The sequence below is a fragment of the Lolium perenne genome, chromosome 1 (assembly GCF_019359855.2).
Source record: "Lolium perenne isolate Kyuss_39 chromosome 1, Kyuss_2.0, whole genome shotgun sequence".
Classification (NCBI taxonomy): Eukaryota; Viridiplantae; Streptophyta; class Magnoliopsida; order Poales; family Poaceae; genus Lolium; species Lolium perenne.
In genome coordinates this window covers 237,824,360-237,846,568 of record NC_067244.2, presented here as the reverse complement: position 1 = coordinate 237,846,568, position 22,209 = coordinate 237,824,360, and the positions used below count along the sequence as shown (strand labels likewise).

The 22,209-nt window shown below is 43.6% G+C and overlaps 1 protein-coding gene and 1 pseudogene across 1 annotated transcript; both read left to right on the top strand.

Moving 5' to 3' along the window:
* Position 1: 1 nt before the first annotated feature.
* On the top strand, positions 2 to 1,133 carry LOC127325074 (cytosolic sulfotransferase 18-like; annotated as a pseudogene).
* A 4,553-nt stretch (positions 1,134 to 5,686) lies between these two features.
* LOC127337308 (uncharacterized) lies at positions 5,687 to 6,331 on the top strand. Its single transcript, XM_051364237.1, has one exon. It carries the CDS (start codon positions 5,687 to 5,689, stop codon positions 6,329 to 6,331), a length of 645 nt encoding a protein of 214 aa, XP_051220197.1.
* The last annotated feature ends 15,878 nt before the right edge of the window (positions 6,332 to 22,209 follow it).

The following is a 22,209-nucleotide window of genomic DNA, read 5'->3' as shown; positions in this document are numbered from 1 at the left end:
GGGATCGATGTGAATTCTACCAGAGTTCTATAACTGGGTAGATACCACTGTTGAGTCTCAGAAAAGAGAACAAGTACCCCAGCCACCCACCGTTAGATCAAGCTATTTGAATCTCGTTGGCAACAACCACGTGTGGTACACTCTCCTCTCCTCTGCATCGTTCTGGCCATCTGCTCAACCTTGTCATTCCCCGTCATGAATCATGTGGCGTGGGCTGTTGCGCTGCTGTTAACTAGCATAAGTTATATGTGTGATTCCAGTTCTCATGCTTCATCCTGGTCTCCACCACCCGCAGGTTTCATTTGTATGAGTATTGATGCATCTTTGCTCCACGTCGATCACATGCGCCACGTCGCCGGCTACTGGGAGGGCAGCCAGAAGCTCCCCGACAAGGTGCTCTTCCTCCGGTACGAGGAGATGCTCCAGGACCCCGTGGGCAACGTGAGGAAGCTCGCGGAGTTCATGGGGTGCGCGTTCTCCGGCGAGGACGAGGCGGCAGGGGTGGTGGAGAACATCGTGTGGAGCTGTGCAGCATCGACGCCCTGAAGAACATGGAGCCATGGAGGTGAACAAGAATGGAGCTCAGGAATACGTCAAGAATGAATCCTTCTTCCGGAAGGGGGTCTCCGGGGACTGGAGCAACCACATGACGCCGGCCATGGCGAAGCGTCTGGACAAGATCGTCGAGGACGCGCTGCAAGGTACGGGGTTCACGTTCGCTCCCGCCCAGTCCGCGTGAGCCGCCGACCGGCCGGCCATAACCATGACCAGAAACACAAGGACATGGAACAGTCAACGGAGCGCCATGGACCGATGGCCACGCAAGAAAAGCGTTCGCTTGCCGCCAGAGTTCGTGCTATACAAATCCGTTGATTTTCTCGTTGCGCTACAAATCCGTTGGTTTTTTGGTCTGACAAACCCGGCAGAGTGTGCGAGGGTGTCTGTATTTGCTTTTGGGCATGGTACGTGTGGTGGTGCGGCTGGTGCCTAGTGTACATCTGTTCCTATTCTGTAGCGCATCGATCAATCTCTCAAAAGTCTTGTTTGTTTGAGAAAGAATGATCAAGTGATGTTTCATTGATGTACATACATATTTACCGAAGAGACATCAATAAAGCGGTTACAAAGACATCTCTTAGATATTACAACATTTGGATAAAACTAGCTACCTACTTAGCTTAGAACCTAAGCTAATCTTAATAATTGTCTAGTTAGCTTAGTATCAAAACTATCCTATTTCTAACACTTTCCTTGGACAACGCCGTCTCTTGAAAATCTCTTGTGTATATTATCCGCCAATAAGAGGGTTACAAAGGCAACTCTTGGGTATTACAGACAAAATTAATTGCTTACATAGCTTAGGATCTAAGCTAATCTTAATAACTGCCTAGTTAGCTTAGTATCAAATATATTCTATTTCTAACAAGTATGAAATGGTACTCCGATTCATGTTACATGACACTAATATTGATGTATCTATATATATTTTAATTTTAAATACATCTATTTTAATGGCAAGTATTATGGGTCGAAGGGAGTATTAGAAAGCAGGTTCCTAATTCTGAGCAGACAGTTCAGCCAAAGGACCGGATCAATCTCAAATTCTCAAATGGCATTAGCCACTAGAATCAAGAAGTCTAGGCAGTTCAGCCAAAGGTCCGAGTGTTCGACTAGGCTTAGCTGACTAAGAAAGTTAATCAGCTGACATCAGCGTGTTACATACAATCCTTTTTCGTTAGTTTAATCGATAGGTCAGTGGGGGACACAGAAAAAAACTAGAGGGTGGCACACCTTTAATTTTTTTGCGCTCCCCTAACAGTGTTAAAAGTTTGCAATGAGTAATACAGTATATATAGCCAATACTTGTAAAACCAGAACGGAGGTCAGATCTTGGTACTGGTAATTTTTCACATGCTTATTTAAATAGAAATACATTGAGCTAATAAAATTCTAGTTTTTTTTTCTTACAACCCCCTTCCTTTATGATGACCAATCTTCAGGATTTTTTTTAGATCACCATGGAGGAACCTCATTTATCTTTCTTCTGTATTCTTATTAGATCAGAGAACAAGCAACTGTATCGCTTATTTCGCTTTAGGGGGTTGGTTTACAGGGACAACTTTTGTAACTTCTTGGTATACCCATGGATTGGCTAGTTCCTATTTGGAAGGTTGTAATTTCTTAACCGCAGCAGTTTCTACCCCTGCCAATAGTTTAGCACACTCTTTGGACATAGTCAGTTGGTGTGGATTGGGCGCCGTCTTCACTCACGGAAAAGGCTACTTAGAGCATATTCACCAGGGCCCTCCATACCGGTCCCGATAGCATTTTGGGAACCGGGAGCGAAGATAGGCTCGCACCGGCGGCTCTATACGGCGCCGGACAATTTTGGAGCCCAATAGAATCGACGGCAACCCCGTGCCGGCCCCTTCGCCAAGGGCGTGAATCGGGCGCGCCAGCGCCTCGCGATGCTGAATGTTTTGGGCATGGGAGCCGCCTGTCAGCCACACATCCCAAAAGTCGACGCCAGCGAGAGTGGCGGGGCCGACGCGTCAGCGGCTCATTCAATTTTAACCTAACCGTCGCCTACCTCGCGACGGGAGTTAATTGGGGCGCAGCGGCGGTGCAGTTTCCGCAGACGCGCAACGAACCGTCCCGTCGGACGCGCCTTTCTCTTCGTGCCGCCGTTAATGAGCGCCACCGCTCCCCCGCCTCCCTCCGGCCTATAAAAGGGCCGCCTCTCATCGTGCCTCTCACACACAAACCCTAGCGTCTCTCTCCCCAACCCTAGCCGTCGCCATCTGAAAATACGACGTCATGTCTGGTCGAGGCCGAGGTCGCGGCCGTGGTCGTGGCCGCGATAGTGGTGCACACACTCCGTCGCCTGCGACGCTGTTGTCTTCATCGTCGGAGATGGACGAGGAGGGGCCCGTGCTATTCGAGTTCGTCCTCGTCCTCAAGGGTGACCCACGCGGCATCCAGAGGCTGCTGAACACCTTCTCCGACTTCGTCGCCGGTGACGGCCGCCCGGGCACGCTGCATCTGCGAGAGGATTCGTGCGGCTACTACCGGTGGATCGTGGACGTGATCTACGATGCACGCAACAAGATGTACCTCCACATCGGCTGGGAGAAGTTCGCACGCCACCATAGCCTCCAAGCCGGCTTCGTGCTCGTGTTCTCCTACTTCGGCGACAGGGACATGAGCGTCAAGGTGTTCAACGACACGCGTTGCCGCTGGAACTACCACGTCGACAGCACCAAGGAGGACGACTGACAACTGTTGTTTCTTCGCAGCGAATATTGGCTCGCATGTTTTCGGATGTTCTTCATCGAAAGAACCAACAGGGGCACCCTCGCCAGCTGGATTTTTCAGTTTGGGTGACTGGATGTGCCCTCGAGTGTTCTTTCTTGGCAGCGAACACACGAAACCTGCGATGACCGACCTAGTTAGGTTTAGTTTTTTTTTTGCAATGTTTTATATTTGTGTCAACCATTTCTATGTATTAGTTTGTGGAAAACCATGTTCCAAACTATATCTTCATGTAAACCACGGTTCCCAATTATGTATTAGTTTATGGAATAAAATATTTCTTATTTAATTTTCTATGCATTTACTTACGAATTTAATTCAAAATATCTATCCGGACCGCCATTTTGGGGGCGCCGGTGTGGAAACAGCTCCCCCAAATAGAGGATGCAGCGCTGGTGCCCCCCAAACGGAGGTGTCGGCGCCCCTGCCGACGTCTATTTGGGGCTACGGGTGGAGATGCTCTTAGGAGTTTTGCTTTCCATGCAAACAAAAAAAAAAGTCACTTAGGCAGTTGGACCACGCTCTTTTTCTTGGGGGTAGTAAAAAAAAAACTCACTTAGCCAGTTGGGCCACGCTCTTTTTCTTGGGGTTAGTACAAAAAATCCTCAAATTTTGGGGTGGGCCACGGCACACCAGGCCCACCCCGTGTGTCCGCCCATGTGATAGGTTGGTTCGATTGGCCAGCACATATAGCTTCTTCATGTTTTGTAGGTATGTGCTAGGTTTTCTCTACCGCGCTGCGCTGGTTGAGCACAAACAATTCTTTGCCTAGACGTCCAGAGTGACATGCCCATTGTCACAAAAAAGGAAAGAACAAGAGGCACACGATTATCTACTCCATCCGTCTACAAAAAGTTGTCAAAGATTTTTCTAAATTTGGATATATCTACATACTAAAAAGTGTCAGATGTACCTAAATTTACATATATTTACGACATCCTTTTATAGACAGTTGTAGTATATTTCTTACTTGCATCTTCATCTACGGTGGACATAATAGAAATGGTGGAAAAATAAATTAGTTGCAACTCTACTTACAACTAAAAAATATTTAGTTAAAATTGCACTTGCAACCCTTAGTTGCAACTTCACTTGTAACTGATAAAAGTCGACTGCAACTGAAAAAAACTTAGTTGGAACTCTACTTGCAATTGAGAAAATATCAGTTGCAACCCCACTTGCAACTGACAAAACGCAGTTGTAACTCCACTTGCAATTAAAAAAATCTCAAGATATTAGTTATAACTGCACTTGCAATTTGGAAAATATCAGTTGCAACCCCACTTGTAACTAGAAACTCTCAGTTGCAACATTACTTCCAGCTGAAAAAAAAACTCAACTGCAACCTATGTGCAAAAGAAAAATCCTACTTACAACCCATGTGTATGTGCTACACCACAGTTGCAACTGTGAAATTCTAACCCATGTACAATTGAGAAAATCCAAGTTGCAACCTATGTGTAGCAGAAAAAATGTTAGTTGCAACCCACATGCAACTAAAAATCACGAGAACCACAAATTAGCACACAATCCAATAGTCCGATAAACGATCATTTAAGAATTATGAAAAACACATAAAACAAAGAAGATCGGTGGCATGCGACGATTTCCCGGTGCTGACGAGTGGCAAGGCGAAAATTCAAAGTTGCATCGGCTCACGTTGCGTTGTAATTTTCAAAAACAAAATGGTCAAAAAGAGGTCAAGTTAAAAAAATCAACAATAGAAATATAAAACTACATATTTATTTTGTCAAATACAACTTTTATAGTTGGTTATGCTTGAAAGACTAAAAAATACAAAAAAAAAGTACTCAAACGATATTAATTTGACCATACTATACAAAATCGTGAGTAAGAGCACAGGCAAATCGCACTAGTAGAAACAACCCTTTCGTCAGGCCCCTTTGGTCCCGGCCGTGTCATGGGCCGGGACTAAAGGTCTGGCCACGTCGTCCCAAATCCGTCCAATCGTATGGCACCCATCGGTCCCGGTTTGTTAGGAACCATTTGTCCCGGTTTGTATCCCAAATCGGGACTAAAGGGTTTTGCGGCCGCTGCGCCTCCTCGCACCCCCTTTAGTCCCGGCTGGTGGCAGGAACCGGGACTTAAAGTCAAACAGTTCTTTCCCCGAGCGGACGCCGATCGTCGCGTCGCCATCACTAGGCTCGAAATCAAGCGTCGCACGACAGAATCTGGGTCGCTGGCGCCGGCGGCCAACCATGGGAATTGATCACCCGGTGGATGCCCGTTCAATTTCATCTTCCTCTCCTTTATATGCCTCACATCTTCTCCACCATTGCCACACACATTTTTCACATCTCCATCTCATCTCCTCTACCAAATAGCTCTCCTCTCCGTCGACGTTTAGGACTCAATGGAGTACCTACCGCGCGACCCGGCTCCTCGAACTCGGGTATACAACCTCATGGATGAAGGGATGTCTTTCAAGATCACGGTCGCCCTTCGTGCAAGAAGGGTGGAGAAGTGGATCCGCACCGTGAAGAGGGACTACCTCAACAACGCACCAAAGAAGTGCGTCGGCTTGGGCTACGAGTTCACCGACCCTCGCGAAGGTAATCAGCGCGCCTCCGTCCTTCAACTCTCGGTGACGTCCGAGAATTTGGTATTCCAGATTTGTCGGGTTGATGAAGTGCCACAAGTTCTCAAGGAGTTCTTGCAGGACGAGACCATAAAATTCTTTGGCGCGGCTATCGGCAAGGATGTGGAAATGCTGAGTCACCACGATATTCATATTACTTCTGTGTTCGACCTCCAGAAGATACTCCAGAATTCCACCAACAATCCAATTCTGAGTCTATATGATCTGGCGAATTCTATCATTAGGACAAATCTTGAGAAGAATAAGAGGAAGAAGTACAAGAAGAAGGACGTCGCGGAAGAAAAAGAAGAGGAACTGATATTTGGGTGGGCCAATGTTCCATTGAGCTACGAGAAGTGCGCTATGCCGTCCTGGACCCTCGTCTGGGCTTCGAGATGGCTAGGAGTTATTGGAAGCTAGTTGGCTACAATAGCCATGTTGATCGTCTCAACATTTGAAGAACTATGTGTATGTAGGGATTCGTAGCATAGAAAACAAAAATTTTCCTACCGCGAGAACGCAATCCAAGCCAAGATGCAATCTAGAAGATGGGAGCAACGAGGGGATGAACGAGACTAACCCTTGAAGATTTTCCAAAGCCTACAAGAGGAGGCTCTCGTTGCTGCGGTAGACGATCACTTGCCGCTTTCAAAAGCGCGTAGAAGATCTTGACGGTGCCACAATCGGGCAGCACCTCCGTACTCGGTCACACGTTCGGTGTTGATGAAGACGGCGTCCTTCTCCCCGTTCTAGCGGGCTGCGGAAGTAGTAGATCCTCCTCGGAATCCCGGCAGCACGACGGCGTGGTGGCGGTGATGGTGGAGAACTCCGGTAGGGCTTCGCCTAAGCGTATGCGGGAGTTGTATGTGGAGGAGAGGTAGCTAGGGTTTGGGAGAGGGGGCTTGGGCGCCGGCCAACTAGGGCTGCGGCCAAGGGTGGCAAGGGTGTGGCCGGCCCCTCCCCTATGCCCCTCATTATATAGGTGGAAGCCCCAAGAGTTGTATCCTAAGTCTTCGAATAAGACCCCAACACCAAAACCTACCTTTGGTGGGAAACCTACTCAAGATGGGAGTTCCACTCTAGGTGGGAGTCCCACTCTAGGTGGGATTCCCACCTTTCCTTGAGGGAGGGTGGCCGGCCACCTCAGGTGGAGCCCACCTGGGACTCCTCCCTTAGGGTTTGGCCGGCTGATGACCCACAAGTATAGGGGGTGTATCGTAGTATTTTCGATAAGTAAGAATGTCGATCCCAACGAGGAGCAGAAGGTGTTGACAAGCAGTTTCGATGAAGGATTCACTGTAAATGCTCACAGACAAGTATTCAGGGGGTTTTGATGTAGCAGATGAATAAAGTACGAGTAAGTAAAGTGCGAGAGTAATAATTGCAGCGAGTGGCCCAATCCTTTTTAGCACAAAGGACAAGCCGGTTTGTTTACTTATAATGACCAAACGTTCTTGAGGACACACGGGATTTTAGTCTAGTGCTTTCGCTACATATGGCTAATTAATCTTCATTGTTTTGATAAGTGTTGTGTGGGTGAACCTATGCTAATGTACCGCCCTTCCTAGGACTAATACATACTTGTGATTATACCCCTTGCAAGCATTCGCAACTACAAGAAAGTAATTAAGATAAATCTAACCACAGCCTTAAACTCTGAGATCCTGCTATCCCTCCTGCACCGATATACCAACGGGGGTTCAGGTTTCTGTCACTCCGGCAACCCCGCAATTGGCAAACGAATACAAGATGCACTCCCCTAGGCCCATAAAGGTGAAGTGTCATGTAGTCGACGTTCACATGACACCACTAGAAGAATAACACCACAACTTAAATATCATAACATTGAATATTACTCAACCATAATTCACTACTAACATTTAGACTTCACCCATGTCCTCAAGAACTAAACGAACTACTCACGAGACATCATATGGAACATGATCAGAGGTGATATGATGATGAATAACAATCTGAACATAAACCTTGGTTCAATGGTTTCACTCAATAGCATCAATAACAAGTAGAAATCAACACCGGGAGAGTTTCCCCTATCAAACAATCAAGATCCAACCCGAATTGTTATGGCGGTGACGATGTGCAGCGGTGGAGACGACGGTGATGATGATGTAGATGATGACGATGGTGATGGAGATGATGTCCAGCTCGATGACGGTGACGATGGCGTCGATTTCCCCCTCCGGGAGGGAATTTCCCCGGCGGATCTCAGCCTGCAGGAGAGCTCTTTTCTCTCTGGTGTTCTCCGCCCCGCAGAGGCGGCTGTGACTCTTCGCGACTGTCCCCCTGGAGCTTAGGTTTTCGGGATGAAGAAATACGCGAAGGAGAGGAGGCCAGAGGGGGCTGTGGGCCCCCTCCTCACAGGGCGGCGCGGCCAGGCCTTGGCCCGCGCCGGCCTGTGGGGTGGGCCCATGGCGGCCCTCCTCAGCTCCCCCTTATGGCTCCCTTCGTCTTCTGGAAAAATAGGAATTTTCATATAATTTCCGTCAATTGTTGATCTTCCGAAATATTGCATTATGACGGTGCTTTTTCCAGCAGAAACCTGACTCCGGTGCGCGATCCTCCAATAATCATGAAACATGCAAAATAGATGAAATAACATAAGCATCATCTCCAAATATGAAATATATCAATGAATAACAGCAAATTATGATATAAAATAGTGATGCAAATTGGACGTATCAACTCCCCCCAAGCTTAGACTTCGCTTGTCCCCAAGCGAAACTGAACTCGGTCAACAAGACCACATGTTTATGGAGTGAAGAGTCGATAAATAAAATACGGACAAGAAGCATCATATTCATTCACACAAGACATTCTAGTAAACAACTTCCTCATATAATTCAACTTGAAACAAGTAGAAGGTAATCACAAATAAAGGTGCATAAGAAATCATAATTGGTGATGGCAAACTTCGTTCTTGGTCAAAGAACATTTAACAGGTTATATTTATCTATCGAGCAGCGCTCTCATGTTAAAGTTTATATGGCACAACTTGCATACTCAATCATAATAATCTCCTCATAATCATTGATAACTTTCAAAGCTATATTCATTCGGATAAAACTTGTACTAAACAAGGAAGAGTAAGAGACATGATGAAGTAAATCACAATATAGATGGTTTGATCACAACAACTCAAATGCTTGCTTAAGATGGAGGGAAATAGGTTTACTGACTCAACATAAAGTAAAAGACAGGCCCTTCGCAGAGGGAAGCAGGGATTAAATCATGTGCTAGAGCTTTTTCAGTTTTGAAATCATATAAAGAGAATAAAAGTAACATTTTGAGAGGTGTTTGTTGTTGTCAACGACTGGTAGCGGGTACTCTAACCCCCTTGCCAGACAAACTCTCAAAGAGCGGCTCCCACAAAGTTTTATTTTTGGTTGACACTCCTTCCAACCTTTCTTTCACAAACCATGGCTAACCGAATCCTCGGGTGCCTGCCAACAACCTCATACCATGAAGGAGTGCCTTTTTCTTTTAGTTTTATTTAGATGACACTCCTCCCCACCTTTGCTTTCTCAAGCCATGGCTAACCGAATCCTCGGGTGCCGTCCAACAATCACATACCATGGAGGAGTGTCTATTTTTGTAACATTATGATGGTTAATTAACTTGGGACTGGGAATCCCATTGCCAGCTCTTTTTGCAAAATTATTGGATAAGCGGATGAAGCCACTAGTACATTGGTGAAAGTTGCCCAACAAGATTGAAAGATAAAACACCACATACTTCCTCATGAGCTATAAAACATTGACACAAATAAGAGATAGTAAATTTTGAATTGTTTAAAGGTAGCACACGAAGTATTTACTTGGAATGGCAGGAAATACCATATAGTAGGTAGTTATGGTGGACACAAATGGCATAGGTTCGGGTTAAGGTTTGGATGCACGAGAAGCATTCCCTCTCAGTACAGGTTTTTGGCTAGCAAGGTTAATTAGCAAGCACAAGAGTTCAGGGAAACAAACAAATATACATGTGATAGAAACAATCATGCATCTTCCTTGTAAGCACAAACAATTTTAACTTCAGAATAATAAGCTAAGGAGCTAACAAGAAAGAAAGACAATGAAACAACTACATGTATTTCTCTTTTCTACTTAAACCTCAAAGTGTTATTGCTATTGACCAATGCTAAGTTTGCCAAAACCAAATAGATTTATTCAATGCTCCCAAAGTGACACCAATACTAATAACAAGATCAATCATATAATAGGAATTGGAAACTAAAATAAGATGTGCAATATGTAAATGATAAGACTTCTCATTAATATTCCATAACGATAACTCACACCAAGGGATACATAGACAACCAACTAAAGGAGAGATACTTCCACACTGCAACCCATCTTATTTGATAACTTCCCTACTCATGATATGACACTACTTGATAGTAAAAAGTAAAAGATAGTGATGATGTGATACCGCGGCACTCCCCCAAGCTTGGAACAAACCAAGGGGATGCCAATACCGATGATGAATTACTCCTTCGGCGATGGTGGTGATGAATTCTTGACAAGCTTCTCAACAAGCTCCTGAAGCTCATCAATCTTGTATATGAGGTTGCGGATCATCTCCGAATTGTGCTCAACGCGGTTAAGAAGTATGTCCGATGGCGAGTCCCAACTCTTGGAGTTATTTCCCCACTCTTCAACCTCAGGCTTCATCCTTCCTGCAGTGTTAGAACGATCTATATCCCAATTGCTAGGCAATGCTGCCTTGGGAGTCCTTTCAATTTGACTATTGTAAATTAGATTGCGGAAGGGGTGGTAAGTGCCTGAAGAAGAAGTCTTTGGAGCTAGGTAATGACGTGGAACCCTTCCTCCGGTGTGAATTCTTGCGCTCCTCTTTGCACTAAGAGGGTTATCCACCACCTCGATGCTTGCGATGGTAGCACGCGGGTATGCGCGCGAGTCTTCCTCCACTTCTTCTTCATCTTCTTCCTTGACGCTCTCGTCCACCTCTTCCCACTCGGGATCTTGAATATCCTCATCCGGAAGCCCCTTGCCCTTGTTCTTGGAGACCATGGTGCTTCTAGATTGAAAACAGATCCTGGCAGAAACAGCTCGAAACAAAACACGTCGAGAAAACGATATACGGACCTCCAGGGGTCCGGGGGATTATATAGCAGGAATTTTCACGACAAAAGGAAAGTACCAGGTCGAACCAGAGTCGGAGAGGGGCGACGAGGTGGCCACCTCATAGGGCGGCGCGGCCAGGCTGGGGCCCGCGCCGGCCTATGGGGGCACGCCCTCGTGCGTCTCCTCCACTCCGTTTCGATCTCGTAATTCTTCATATTTTCCAAAAACAGCAAAAACATTGTTCGGAAAGTAAATCGCAAACTTTTTATTACCAGTACTGTTACCTATTCAAAGTCGAGTTCTGGCGGACTGTCAATTTGACCTTTGATGAAAGCCTCCGGTGTTTCCACTTGAATAACATCAACATCTTCATTATAAGAATCACCTGAGATATAATGCTTGAGTCTTTGTCCATTCACCACTTGTGTGGCATTGCCTTGGAGAGAGCTAATTTTAATTGCTCCTGAACGATACACCTCCTCAACAACATATGGTCCTTCCCATTTCGAGAGTAATTTCCCTACAAAGAATCTGAGACGAGACCGATACAATAGGACTTTATCCCCAATATTAAATTCTCTTTTGATAATCCTTCTATCATGCCATTTCTTAACTTTCTCTTTAAAGAGTTTAGCATTTTCATAAGCTTCACTTCTCCATTCATCTAGAGAACTCAATTGTAGCAATCTCTTCTTACCGGCTAGTTTAGGATCTTTATTTAGTTCTCTTACAGCCCAATAAGCTTTGTGCTCTAGTTCTAAAGGTAAATGACAAGCTTTTCCATAAACCATTTTATAAGGTGACATACCCATGGGATTTTTATAAGCAGTTCCCATAGTGCTTCCTTCAATTTACTAGCCCAATTCTTTCTAGTTTTATTAACAGTCTTTTGCAAGATAGCTTTAATCTCTCTATTTGATAATTCTACTTGCCCACTAGTTTGAGGATGATAAGCGGAAGCAATTCTATGATTAATACCATATTTAGCAAGAGTTTTCCTAAAACCACCATGAATAAAATGAGAACCTCCATCAGTCATAATATATCTAGGAACTCCAAATCGAGGAAAAATAATATCTAAAAGCATTCTTAAAGAGGTCTCACCATCATCACTTTTTGTAGGTATGGCTTCCACCCATTTAGTAACATAATCAACAACAACAAGTATATGAGTGTTACCTTCTGAAGAGGGAAAGGGTCCCATGAAGTCAAATCCCCAACAATCAAACGGTTCAATAACAAGAGTATAATTCATAGGCATTTCATTGCGTCTGGAGATATTACCAACCCTTTGACATTCATCACAAGATAAAATAAACTTCCTTGCATCTTTGAAGAGAGTTGGCCAATAAAAACATGATTGTAGAACCTTTTGCGCGGTTCTATCTCCGGCGTGATGTCCTCCATAAGCACTACCATGACATTTACTTAATATCTCTTGCTGTTCATATTCGGGAACACATCTTCGCAGAATACCATCCACTCCTTCTTTATATAAGTGTGGGTCATCCCAGAAATAATGCCTCAAGTCATAAAAGAATTTCCTCCTTTGCTGGGCTGAAAAGGTTGGAGGCAAGTACTTGGAAACAATAAAGTTAGCATAATCAGCGTACCAAGGACTGTCTCGCGAGCTCACCTTTATTACAGCCAATTGTTCATTTGGAAAACTATCATTAACAGGAACAGGATCATAAGCAATATTTTCCAATCTAGACAAATTATCAGCAACAGGATTACCAGCACCTTTCCTATCTACAATATGTAAATCAAATTCTTGCAACAGAAGTACCCATCTAATAAGCCTTGGCTTAGCATCTTTCTTTTGCATAAGGTATCTAATTGCAGCATGATCAGTATGAATTGTAACTTTTGAATCAACAATATAAGATCTAAACTTATCACAAGCAAAGACTACAGCTAACAAATGTTTTTCAGTAGTAGCATAATTTCTTTGAGCAGCATCAAGGGTTTTACTAGCATAATGAATAACATTCAATTTTTTATTTACTCGCTGTCCAAGAACAGCGCCTACAGCAAAATCACTAGCATCACACATAATTTCAAATGGTAAGTTCCAATCAGGAGGTTCAACTATAGGAGCAGTTGTTAGGGCTTTCTTTAGAGTTTTAAAAGCTTCCTTACAATCATCATCAAAAACAAAAGGTACATCTTTTTGAAGAAGATTAGTAAGAGGTTTTGAAATTTTGGAGAAGTCTTTAATAAACCTCCTATAAAACCCAGCATGACCAAGAACACTACGAATACCTTTAACATCCCTAGGATAGGGCATCTTCTCAATTGCTTCAACTTTAGCTCTATCAACTTCAATACCTCTCTCAGAAATTTTATGTCCCAATACAATTCCTTTATTAACCATAAAGTGGCATTTCTCCCAATTAAGAACAAGGTTAGTTTCTTCACATCTCTGCAAAACTTTATCAAGGTTTCGCAAGCAATTATCAAAAGAATTCCCATAGATGGAAAAATCGTCCATGAATACCTCCACAATATTCTCGCAAAAGCCATGAAAAATAGCAGACATGCATCTTTGAAAAGTAGCAGGGGCATTACATAAACCAAAAGGCATGCGTCTATAAGCATAAGTTCCATAGGGACAAGTGAAAGTGGTTTTCTCTTGATCCTTAGTTTTAACAGCAATTTGTGAAAACCCAGAATAACCATCAAGAAAGCAAAAATGAGTATTTTTGGATAACCTTTCTAACATTTGATCAATAAAAGGCAAAGGGTAATGATCTTTCTTAGTAACCTTATTAATTTTTCGATAATCATTGCACATTCTATACCCTACAACTACTCTTTGAGGTATGAGCTCATCATTATCATTAGGCACAACAGTCATTCCTCCTTTCTTAGGAAGACAATGCACAGGACTAACCCATCTACTATCAGCAATAGGATATATAATACCAGCTTCAAGAAGTCTTAATACCTCATTTCTTACCACATCCTTCATCTTAGGAATTAGACGACGTTGATGTTCAACAACAGGCTTTGCATCATCTTCCATATTAATGGCATGTTGGCAAATAGAGGGAGAAATCCCCTTCAAGTCATCAAGAGTGTAGCCAATAGCTCCTCGGTGTTTCTTCAATATTTCCAATAACCTTTCTTCTTCAAACTCTGAAAGCTTAGAACTAATAATAACAGGATATATTTTCTTATCATCAACATGAGCATATTTAAGATTATCAGGCAATGGTTTTAAATCAAAGACAGGATCTTCCTTTGGTGGTGGCGTTGTACCCAGATCTTCTACCGGTAAATCATGCTTAAGAATAGGTTGACGAAGGAAAATTTCATCAAGCTCATTTCTTTCTTCCCTAAAAACTTCACTCTCACTATTCTCCAAATGTTGCTGCAAAGGATTATTAGGAGCAAGAGCAATAGATGCATACTGTTCAACTCTAAAATCATTATTAGGCGAATCAGCTTTATAAGGAGTTTTGGCAAATTTAGAGAAGTTAAACTCATAAGATTCACCAGCAAATTTAGTCAAAATTTTCTATTTCTTGCAATCTATAACAGCTCCACAAGTATTTAGAAAAGGTCTACCAAAAATGATAGGACAATATTTACTAGCAGCAGAACCAAGTACCAAAAAGTCAGCAGGATATTTAATCTTACCGCATAGAACTTCCACATCTCGAACAATACCAATTGGAGAGATAGTTTCTCTATTAGCCAGCCGAATAACCACATCAATATCTTCAAGTTCACAAGAACCAATTTCGTGCATAATCTCCGTGTAAAGCTCATAAGGAATAGCACTAATACTTGCACCAATATCACATAAACCATAATAACAATGATCACCAATTCTAACAGATAGCATAGGAACACTAGTTTTCTTGGACTTATTAGGATGTGAAACAATATTAGAAGCATCTTCACAAAAAATAATATGACCATCCTCCACATTTTCAGTCACAAGATCTTTAACTATTGCAACAGCAGGTTCAACCTTTATTTGTTCTTCAGGTTCTATAGGTTTCTTTTCACTTTTATTAACCGCACTATTTATAACAGAGTACTCCTTCATTTTAGCAGGAAAAGGAGTTTTTTCAATATACGCTTCAGGAATAATGATGGCGTGTAACTCACACGTTCGTTGGGAACCCCAAGAGGAAGGTATGATGCGCACAGCAGCAAGTTTTCCCTCAGAAAGAAACCAAGGTTTATCGAACCAGGAGGAGCCAAGAAGCACGTTGAAGGTTGATGGCGGCGGGATGTAGTGCGGCGCAACACCAGGGATTCCGGCGCCAACGTGGAACCTGCACAACACAACCAAAGTACTTTGCCCCAACGAAACAGTGAGGTTGTCAATCTCACCGGCTTGCTGTAACAAAGGATTAACCGTATTGTGTGGAAGATGATTGTTTGCGAGAAAAAAAGAGAACAGTATTGCAAGATGATTGTATTTCAAGATAGAGAATTGGACCGGGGTCCACAGTTCACTAGAGGTGTCTCTCCCATAAGATAAACAACATGTTGGGTGAACAAATTACAGTTGGGCAATTGACAAATAAAGAGGGCATGACCATGCACATACATATTATGATGAGTATTGTGAGATTTAATTGGGCATTACGACAAAGTACATAGACCGCTATCCAGCATGCATCTATGCCTAAAAAGTCCACCTTCAGGTTATCATCCGAACCCCCTCCAGTATTAAGTTGCTAACAACAGACAATTGCATTAAGTATTGCGCGTAATGTAATCAGTGACTATATCCTTGAACATAGCACTAATGTTTTATCCCTAGTGGCAACAAAGACATCCATAATCTTAGAGATTTCTGTCACTTCCCTGCATTCACGGAGACATGAACCCACTATCGAGCATAAATACTCCCTCTTGGAGTTACAAGCATCTACTTGGCCAGAGCATCTACTAGTAACGGAGAGCATGCAAGATCATAAACAACACATAGACATAACTTTGATAATCAACATAACAAGTATTCTCTATTCATCGGATCCCAACAAACGCAACATATAGAATTACAGATAGATGATCTTGATCATGTTAGGCAGCTCACAAGATCCGACAATGAAGCACAATGGGGAGAAGACAACCATCTAGCTACTGCTATGGACCCATAGTCCAGGGGTAGACTACTCACACATCACTCCGGAGGCGACCATGGCGGCGTAGAGTCCTCCGGGAGATGACTCCCCTCTCCGGCAGGGTGCCGGAGGCGATCTCCTGAATCCCCCGAGATGGGATCGGCGGCGGTGGCGTCTCTGGAAGGTTTTCCGTATCGTGGCTCTCGGTACTGGGGGTTTCGCGACGGAGGCTTTAAGTAGGCGGAAGGGCAGGTCAGGAGGCGGCACGAGGGGCCCACACTACAGGCCGGCGCGGCCAGGGCTTGGGCCGCGCCGCCCTGTAGTCTGGCCACCTTGTGGCCCCACTTCGTCTCCTCTTCGGTCTTCTGGAAGCTTCGTGGCAAAATAGGACCCTGGGCGTTGATTTCGTCCAATTCCGAGAATATTTCGTTACTAGGATTTCTGAAACCAAAAACAGCAGAACAAAGAATCGCACTTCGGCATCTTGTTAATAGGTTAGTTCTAGAAAATGCACGAATATGACATAAAGTGTGCATAAAACATGTAGATAACATCAATAATGTGGCATGGAACATAAGAAATTATCGATACGTTGGAGACGTATCAAATAACATGATCAACAGTTTCAACTACAACACATTTATTTATAGATGAATCAATTTTATCTTTATACGGTTCATGATACTTATCAAAATTCTTCTTAGGCAATTCATAATGAGAGGCAAAAGCTTTATTAAGATTTGCAACAACTTGAGAATCAAGACCATAAGTAGCACTAATATTACGAAATTTATCAGTATCCATAAAAGCTTCAATGCATTTATAATCATAATTTATACCTGATTCTCTACCTTTGTCATTCTCCCATCCTTCAGTATTCTCCTGGATCCGATTAAGAAGGTCCCTTTTAAACTCTTCTTTGTTGTGTGTAAATGATCCAGAACAAGAAGTATCCAGCAAGGTCTTGTCTTGAAGAGAAAGTCTTGCATAGAAATTATCAATAATAATATTACCAGGAAGCTCATGAATGGGGCATTTGAGCATTAAAGACTTCAATCTCCCCCACGCTTGGGCAATACTCTCTCCATCATGAGGCCAAAAATTATATATGCGGTTCCGATCCTTGTGAATTTCACTTGGAGGATAGAACTTAGAATAAAACCGGGGCACAATATCATTCCATTCAAGAGAATCCCCATTATCCAGTAATTTATACCAATGCGCCGCTTTACCAGACAGCGATATAGAGAATAGTTTCTTACTCACTTCATCCATAGCAATACCTGCACACTTGAATAAACCGCATAATTCATGTAAGAACAGTAAATGATCTCCAGGGTGGACAGTTCCATCCCCTGTATAACGGTTATCCACAACACGTTCAATAATTTTCATAGGTATTTTGTATGGTATTTCTTCCTCACCTGGTGCCTCATCCACTACCTTTGCAGTAGTAGTAGATTTTCCAAATAAAAATTCAAGAGAAGATCTCTCCATAATGAATTATGGCAGCAGGCAGAAATAAAATCAGCACAAACAGTAAAAGTTTCCCTTACCAATTCCACTTACCAATAGCGCTTCACTCCCCGGCAACGGCGCCAGAAAATAGTCTTGATGACCCACAATTATAGGGGGTGTATCGTAGTATTTTCGATAAGTAAGAATGTCGATCCCAACGAGGAGCAGAAGGTGTTGACAAGCAGTTTCGATGAAGGATTCACTGTAAATGCTCACAGACAAGTATTCAGGGGGTTTTGATGTAGCAGATGAATAAAGTACGAGTAAGTAAAGTGCGAGAGTAATAATTGCAGCGAGTGGCCCAATCCTTTTTAGCACAAAGGACAAACCGGTTTGTTTACTTATAATGACCAAACGTTCTTGAGGACACACGGGATTTTAGTCTAGTGCTTTCGCTACATATGGCTAATTAATCTTCATTGTTTTGATAAGTGTTGTGTGGGTGAACCTATGCTAATGTACCGCCCTTCCTAGGACTAATACATACTTGTGATTATACCCCTTGCAAGCATCCGCAACTACAAGAAAGTAATTAAGATAAATCTAACCACAGCCTTAAACTCTAAGATCCTGCTATCCCTCCTACACCGATATACCAACGGGGGTTCAGGTTTCTGTCACTCCGGCAACCCCGCAATTGGCAAACGAATACAAGATGCACTCCCCTAGGCCCATAAAGGTGAAGTGTCATGTAGTCGACGTTCACATGACACCACTAGAAGAATAACACCACAACTTAAATATCATAACATTGAATATTACTCAACCATAATTCACTACTAACATTTAGACTTCACCCATGTCCTCAAGAACTAAACGAACTACTCATGAGACATCATATGGAACATGATCAGAGGTGATATGATGATGAATAACAATCTGAACATAAACCTTGGTTCAATGGTTTCACTCAATAGCATCAATAACAAGTAGAAATCAACACCGGGAGAGTTTCCCCTATCAAACAATCAAGATCCAACCCGAATTGTTATGGCGGTGACGATGTGCAGTGATGTCTACGGGAGCTTCTATTCTTGTAGACAGTGTTGGGCCTCCAAGAGCAGAGGGTTGTAGAAAAGCAGCAAGTTTCCCTTAAGTGAATCACCCAAGGTTTATCGATCTCAGGGAGGAAGAGGTCAAAGATATCCGTCTCAAGCAACCCTGCAACCACAAAGCAAGAAGTCTCTTGTGTCCCCAACACACCTAATACATTTGTCAGATGTATAGGTGCACTAGTTCGGCGAAGAGATAGTGAGATGCAAGTAATATGGATGAGTATGAGTGGTAATAGCAATCTGAATAAAATATGGCAGCGAGTAAACATGCAACAAAACAGTAAACAAATGGAGATTCGATGCTTGGAAGCAAGGCCCAGGGATCCTGCTTTCACTAGTGGACACTCTCAACAATGATCACATAATAGGACTACTCTACACCCTCTTGTTGGATGATGAACACCACTAATTGTGTAGGATTACACGAACCCTCAATGCCGGAGTTAACAAGCTCCACAATATTCGATATTCGTATTTAAATAACCTTAGAGTGCAAGATAGATCAACACAACCAAACCAAGTACTAACATAGCATGCACACCGTTACCATCACACTATGAAAGGAGGAATAAATTGCATCAATACCATCATAGTAATAGTTAACTTCATAATCTACAAGAGATCACAATCATATCCTACGCCAAGTACTACACGATGCACACACTTTCACCGTTACACCGTGCAGGAGGAATAGAGTACTTTAATAACATCACTAGAGTAGCACATAGATGATATTCAACTAGATCACATAGAGAGAGAGATGAACCACATAGCTACAGCGGAGCCCTCAGCCCCGGGGGTGAATTACTCCCTCCTCATCATGGAGACAGCGATGGCGGTGAAGATGGCGGTGGAGACGGCGGTGGAGATGACTCCGGGGGCAATTCCCCATCCCGGCAGCGTGCCGGAACAGAGACTTCTGTCCCCCAAATTGGAGTTTCGCGATGGCGGCGGCTCTGGATGGTTTTCTCTGGTTTCGTCGAACGGGGTCGAGGTTTTAGGTCAGGGACGATGATACGTCTCTGACGTATCGATAATTTCTTATGTTCCATGCCACATTATTGATGAAATCTACATGTTTTATGCATACTTTACATCATATTTATGCATTTTCTGGAACTAACCTATTAACAAGATGCCGAAGAGCCAGTTGCTATTTTCTGCTGTTTTTGGTTTCAGAAATCCTAGTAAGGAAATATTCTCGGAATTGGACGAAATCAACACCCAGGGGCCTATTTTGCCACGAAGCTTCCAGAAGACCGGAGAGTCAACGAAGTGGGGCCACGAGGCGGCCAGATGATAGGGCGGCGCGGCCCAGGTCCTGGCCGCGCCACCCTGTTTCCTGGGCCCCTCGTGTGGCCCCCTGACCTGCCCTTCCGCCTACAAATAGCCTTCGTCGCGAAACCCCCAGTACCGAGAGCCACGATACGGAAAACCTTCCAGAGACGCCGCCGCCGCCAATCCCATCTCGGGGGATTCAGGAGATCGCCTCCGGCACCCTGCCGGAGAGGGGAATCATCTCCCGGAGGACTCTACGCCGCCATGGTCGCCTCCGGAGTGATGTGTGAGTAGTTCACCCCTGGACTATGGGTCCATAGCAGTAGCTAGATGGTTGTCTTCTCCTCATTGTGCTTAATTGTCGGATCTTGTGAGCTACCTAACATGATCAAGATCATCTATCTGTAATGCTATATGTTGTGTTTGTTGGGATCCGATGGATAGAGAATACTATGTTATGTTGATTATCAATTCATGTCTATGTGTTGTTTATGATCTTGCATGCTCTCCGTTATTAGTAGAGGCTCTGGCCAAGTTTTTGCTAGTAACTCCAAGAGGGAGTATTTATGCTCGATAGTGGGTTCATGTCTCTGTGAATCTGGGGGAGTGACAGAAACCTCTAAGGTTATGGATGTGCTGTTGCCACTAGGGATAAAACATTGATGCTATGTCCGAGGATGTAGTTATTGATTACATTACGTGCAATACTTAATGCAATTGTCTGTTGTTAGCAACTTAATACTGGAAGGGGTTCGGATGATAACCTGAAGGTGGACTTTTTAGGCATAGATGCATGCTGGATAGCGGTCTATGTACTTTGTCGTAATGCCCAATTAAATCTCACAATACTCATCATAATATGTATGTGCATGGTCATGCCCTCTCTATTTGTCAATTGCCCAACTATAATTTGTTCACCCAACATGCTATTTATCTTATGGGAGAGACACCTCTAGTGAACTGTGGACCCCGGTCGAATTCTCTATACTGAAATACAATCTACTGCAATACTTGTTCTACTTCTTTCTGCAAACAATCATCTTCCACACTATACATCTAATCCTTTGTTACAGCAAGCCGGTGAGATTGGCAACCTCGTTGTTTCGTTGGGGCAAAGTACTTGGTTTGTGTTGTGCAGGTTCCACGTTGGCGCCAGAATCCCTGGTGTTGCGCCGCACTAAATCTCGCCGCGATCAACCTTCACGTGCTTCTTGACTCCTACTGGTTCGATAAACCTTGGTTTCTTACTGAGGGAAACTTGCCGCTGTGCGCATCACACCTTCCTCTTGGGGTTCCCAACGGACGCGTGTCGAACGGAAAGACAATACGTCAACCACGCGCATCAGACGACTAAATAGGCGAAGAGTCAGAGTCGGAGGGGCCACAGGGGGCCCACACACTAGGGGGGCGCCCCCCCCTTGGCCACGCCGCCCTGTGGGGTGGGCCCCCCTGGCTCCCCTCTGGCCCTTCTTCGGTGCTCTGGAAGCTTCCGGGAATTCTAAGATCTTCGGTGTTGATTTCGTCCGATTCCGAGAATATTTCCTTACTAGGATTTCTGAAACCAAAAACAGCAGAAAACCGCAACTGGCCCTTCGGCATCTCGTCAACAGGTTAGTTCCGGAAAACGTATAAAAACGATATAAAGTGTGCATAAAACATGTAGATATCATCAATAATGTGGCATGGAACATAAGAAATTATCGATACGTCGGAGACGTATCAGCATCCCCAAGCTTAGTTTCTGCTCGTCCCGAGCAGGTAAACGATAACAAAGATAATTTCTGGAGTGACATGCCATCATAACCTTGATCATACTATTGTATGCATATGTAATGAATGCGGCGATCAAAACAATGTAAATGACATGAGTAAACAACTGAATCATATAGCAAAGACTTTTCATGAATAGTACTTCAAGACAAGCATCAATAAGTCTTGCATAAGAGTTAACTCATAAAGCAATAATTCAAAGTAAAGGCATTGAAGCAACACAACGGAAGATTAAGTTTCAGCGGTTGCTTTAAACTTATAACATGTATATCTCATGGATATTGTCAACATAGAGTAATATAATAAGTGCAATATGCAAGTATGTAAGAATCAATGAACAGTTCACACAAGTGTTTGCTTCTTGAGATAGAGAGAAATAGGTGAACTGACTCAACATAAAAGTAGAAGAATGGCCCTTCCCAGAGGGAAGCATCGATTGCTATATTTGTGCTAGAGCTTTGGTTTTGAAAACAAGAAACAAT

Coding starts and splice junctions, on each gene's coding strand:
- LOC127337308 (XM_051364237.1), top strand. CDS start 5,687: ATGGAGTACCTACCGCGCGACCCGGCTCCTCGAACTCGGGTATACAAC.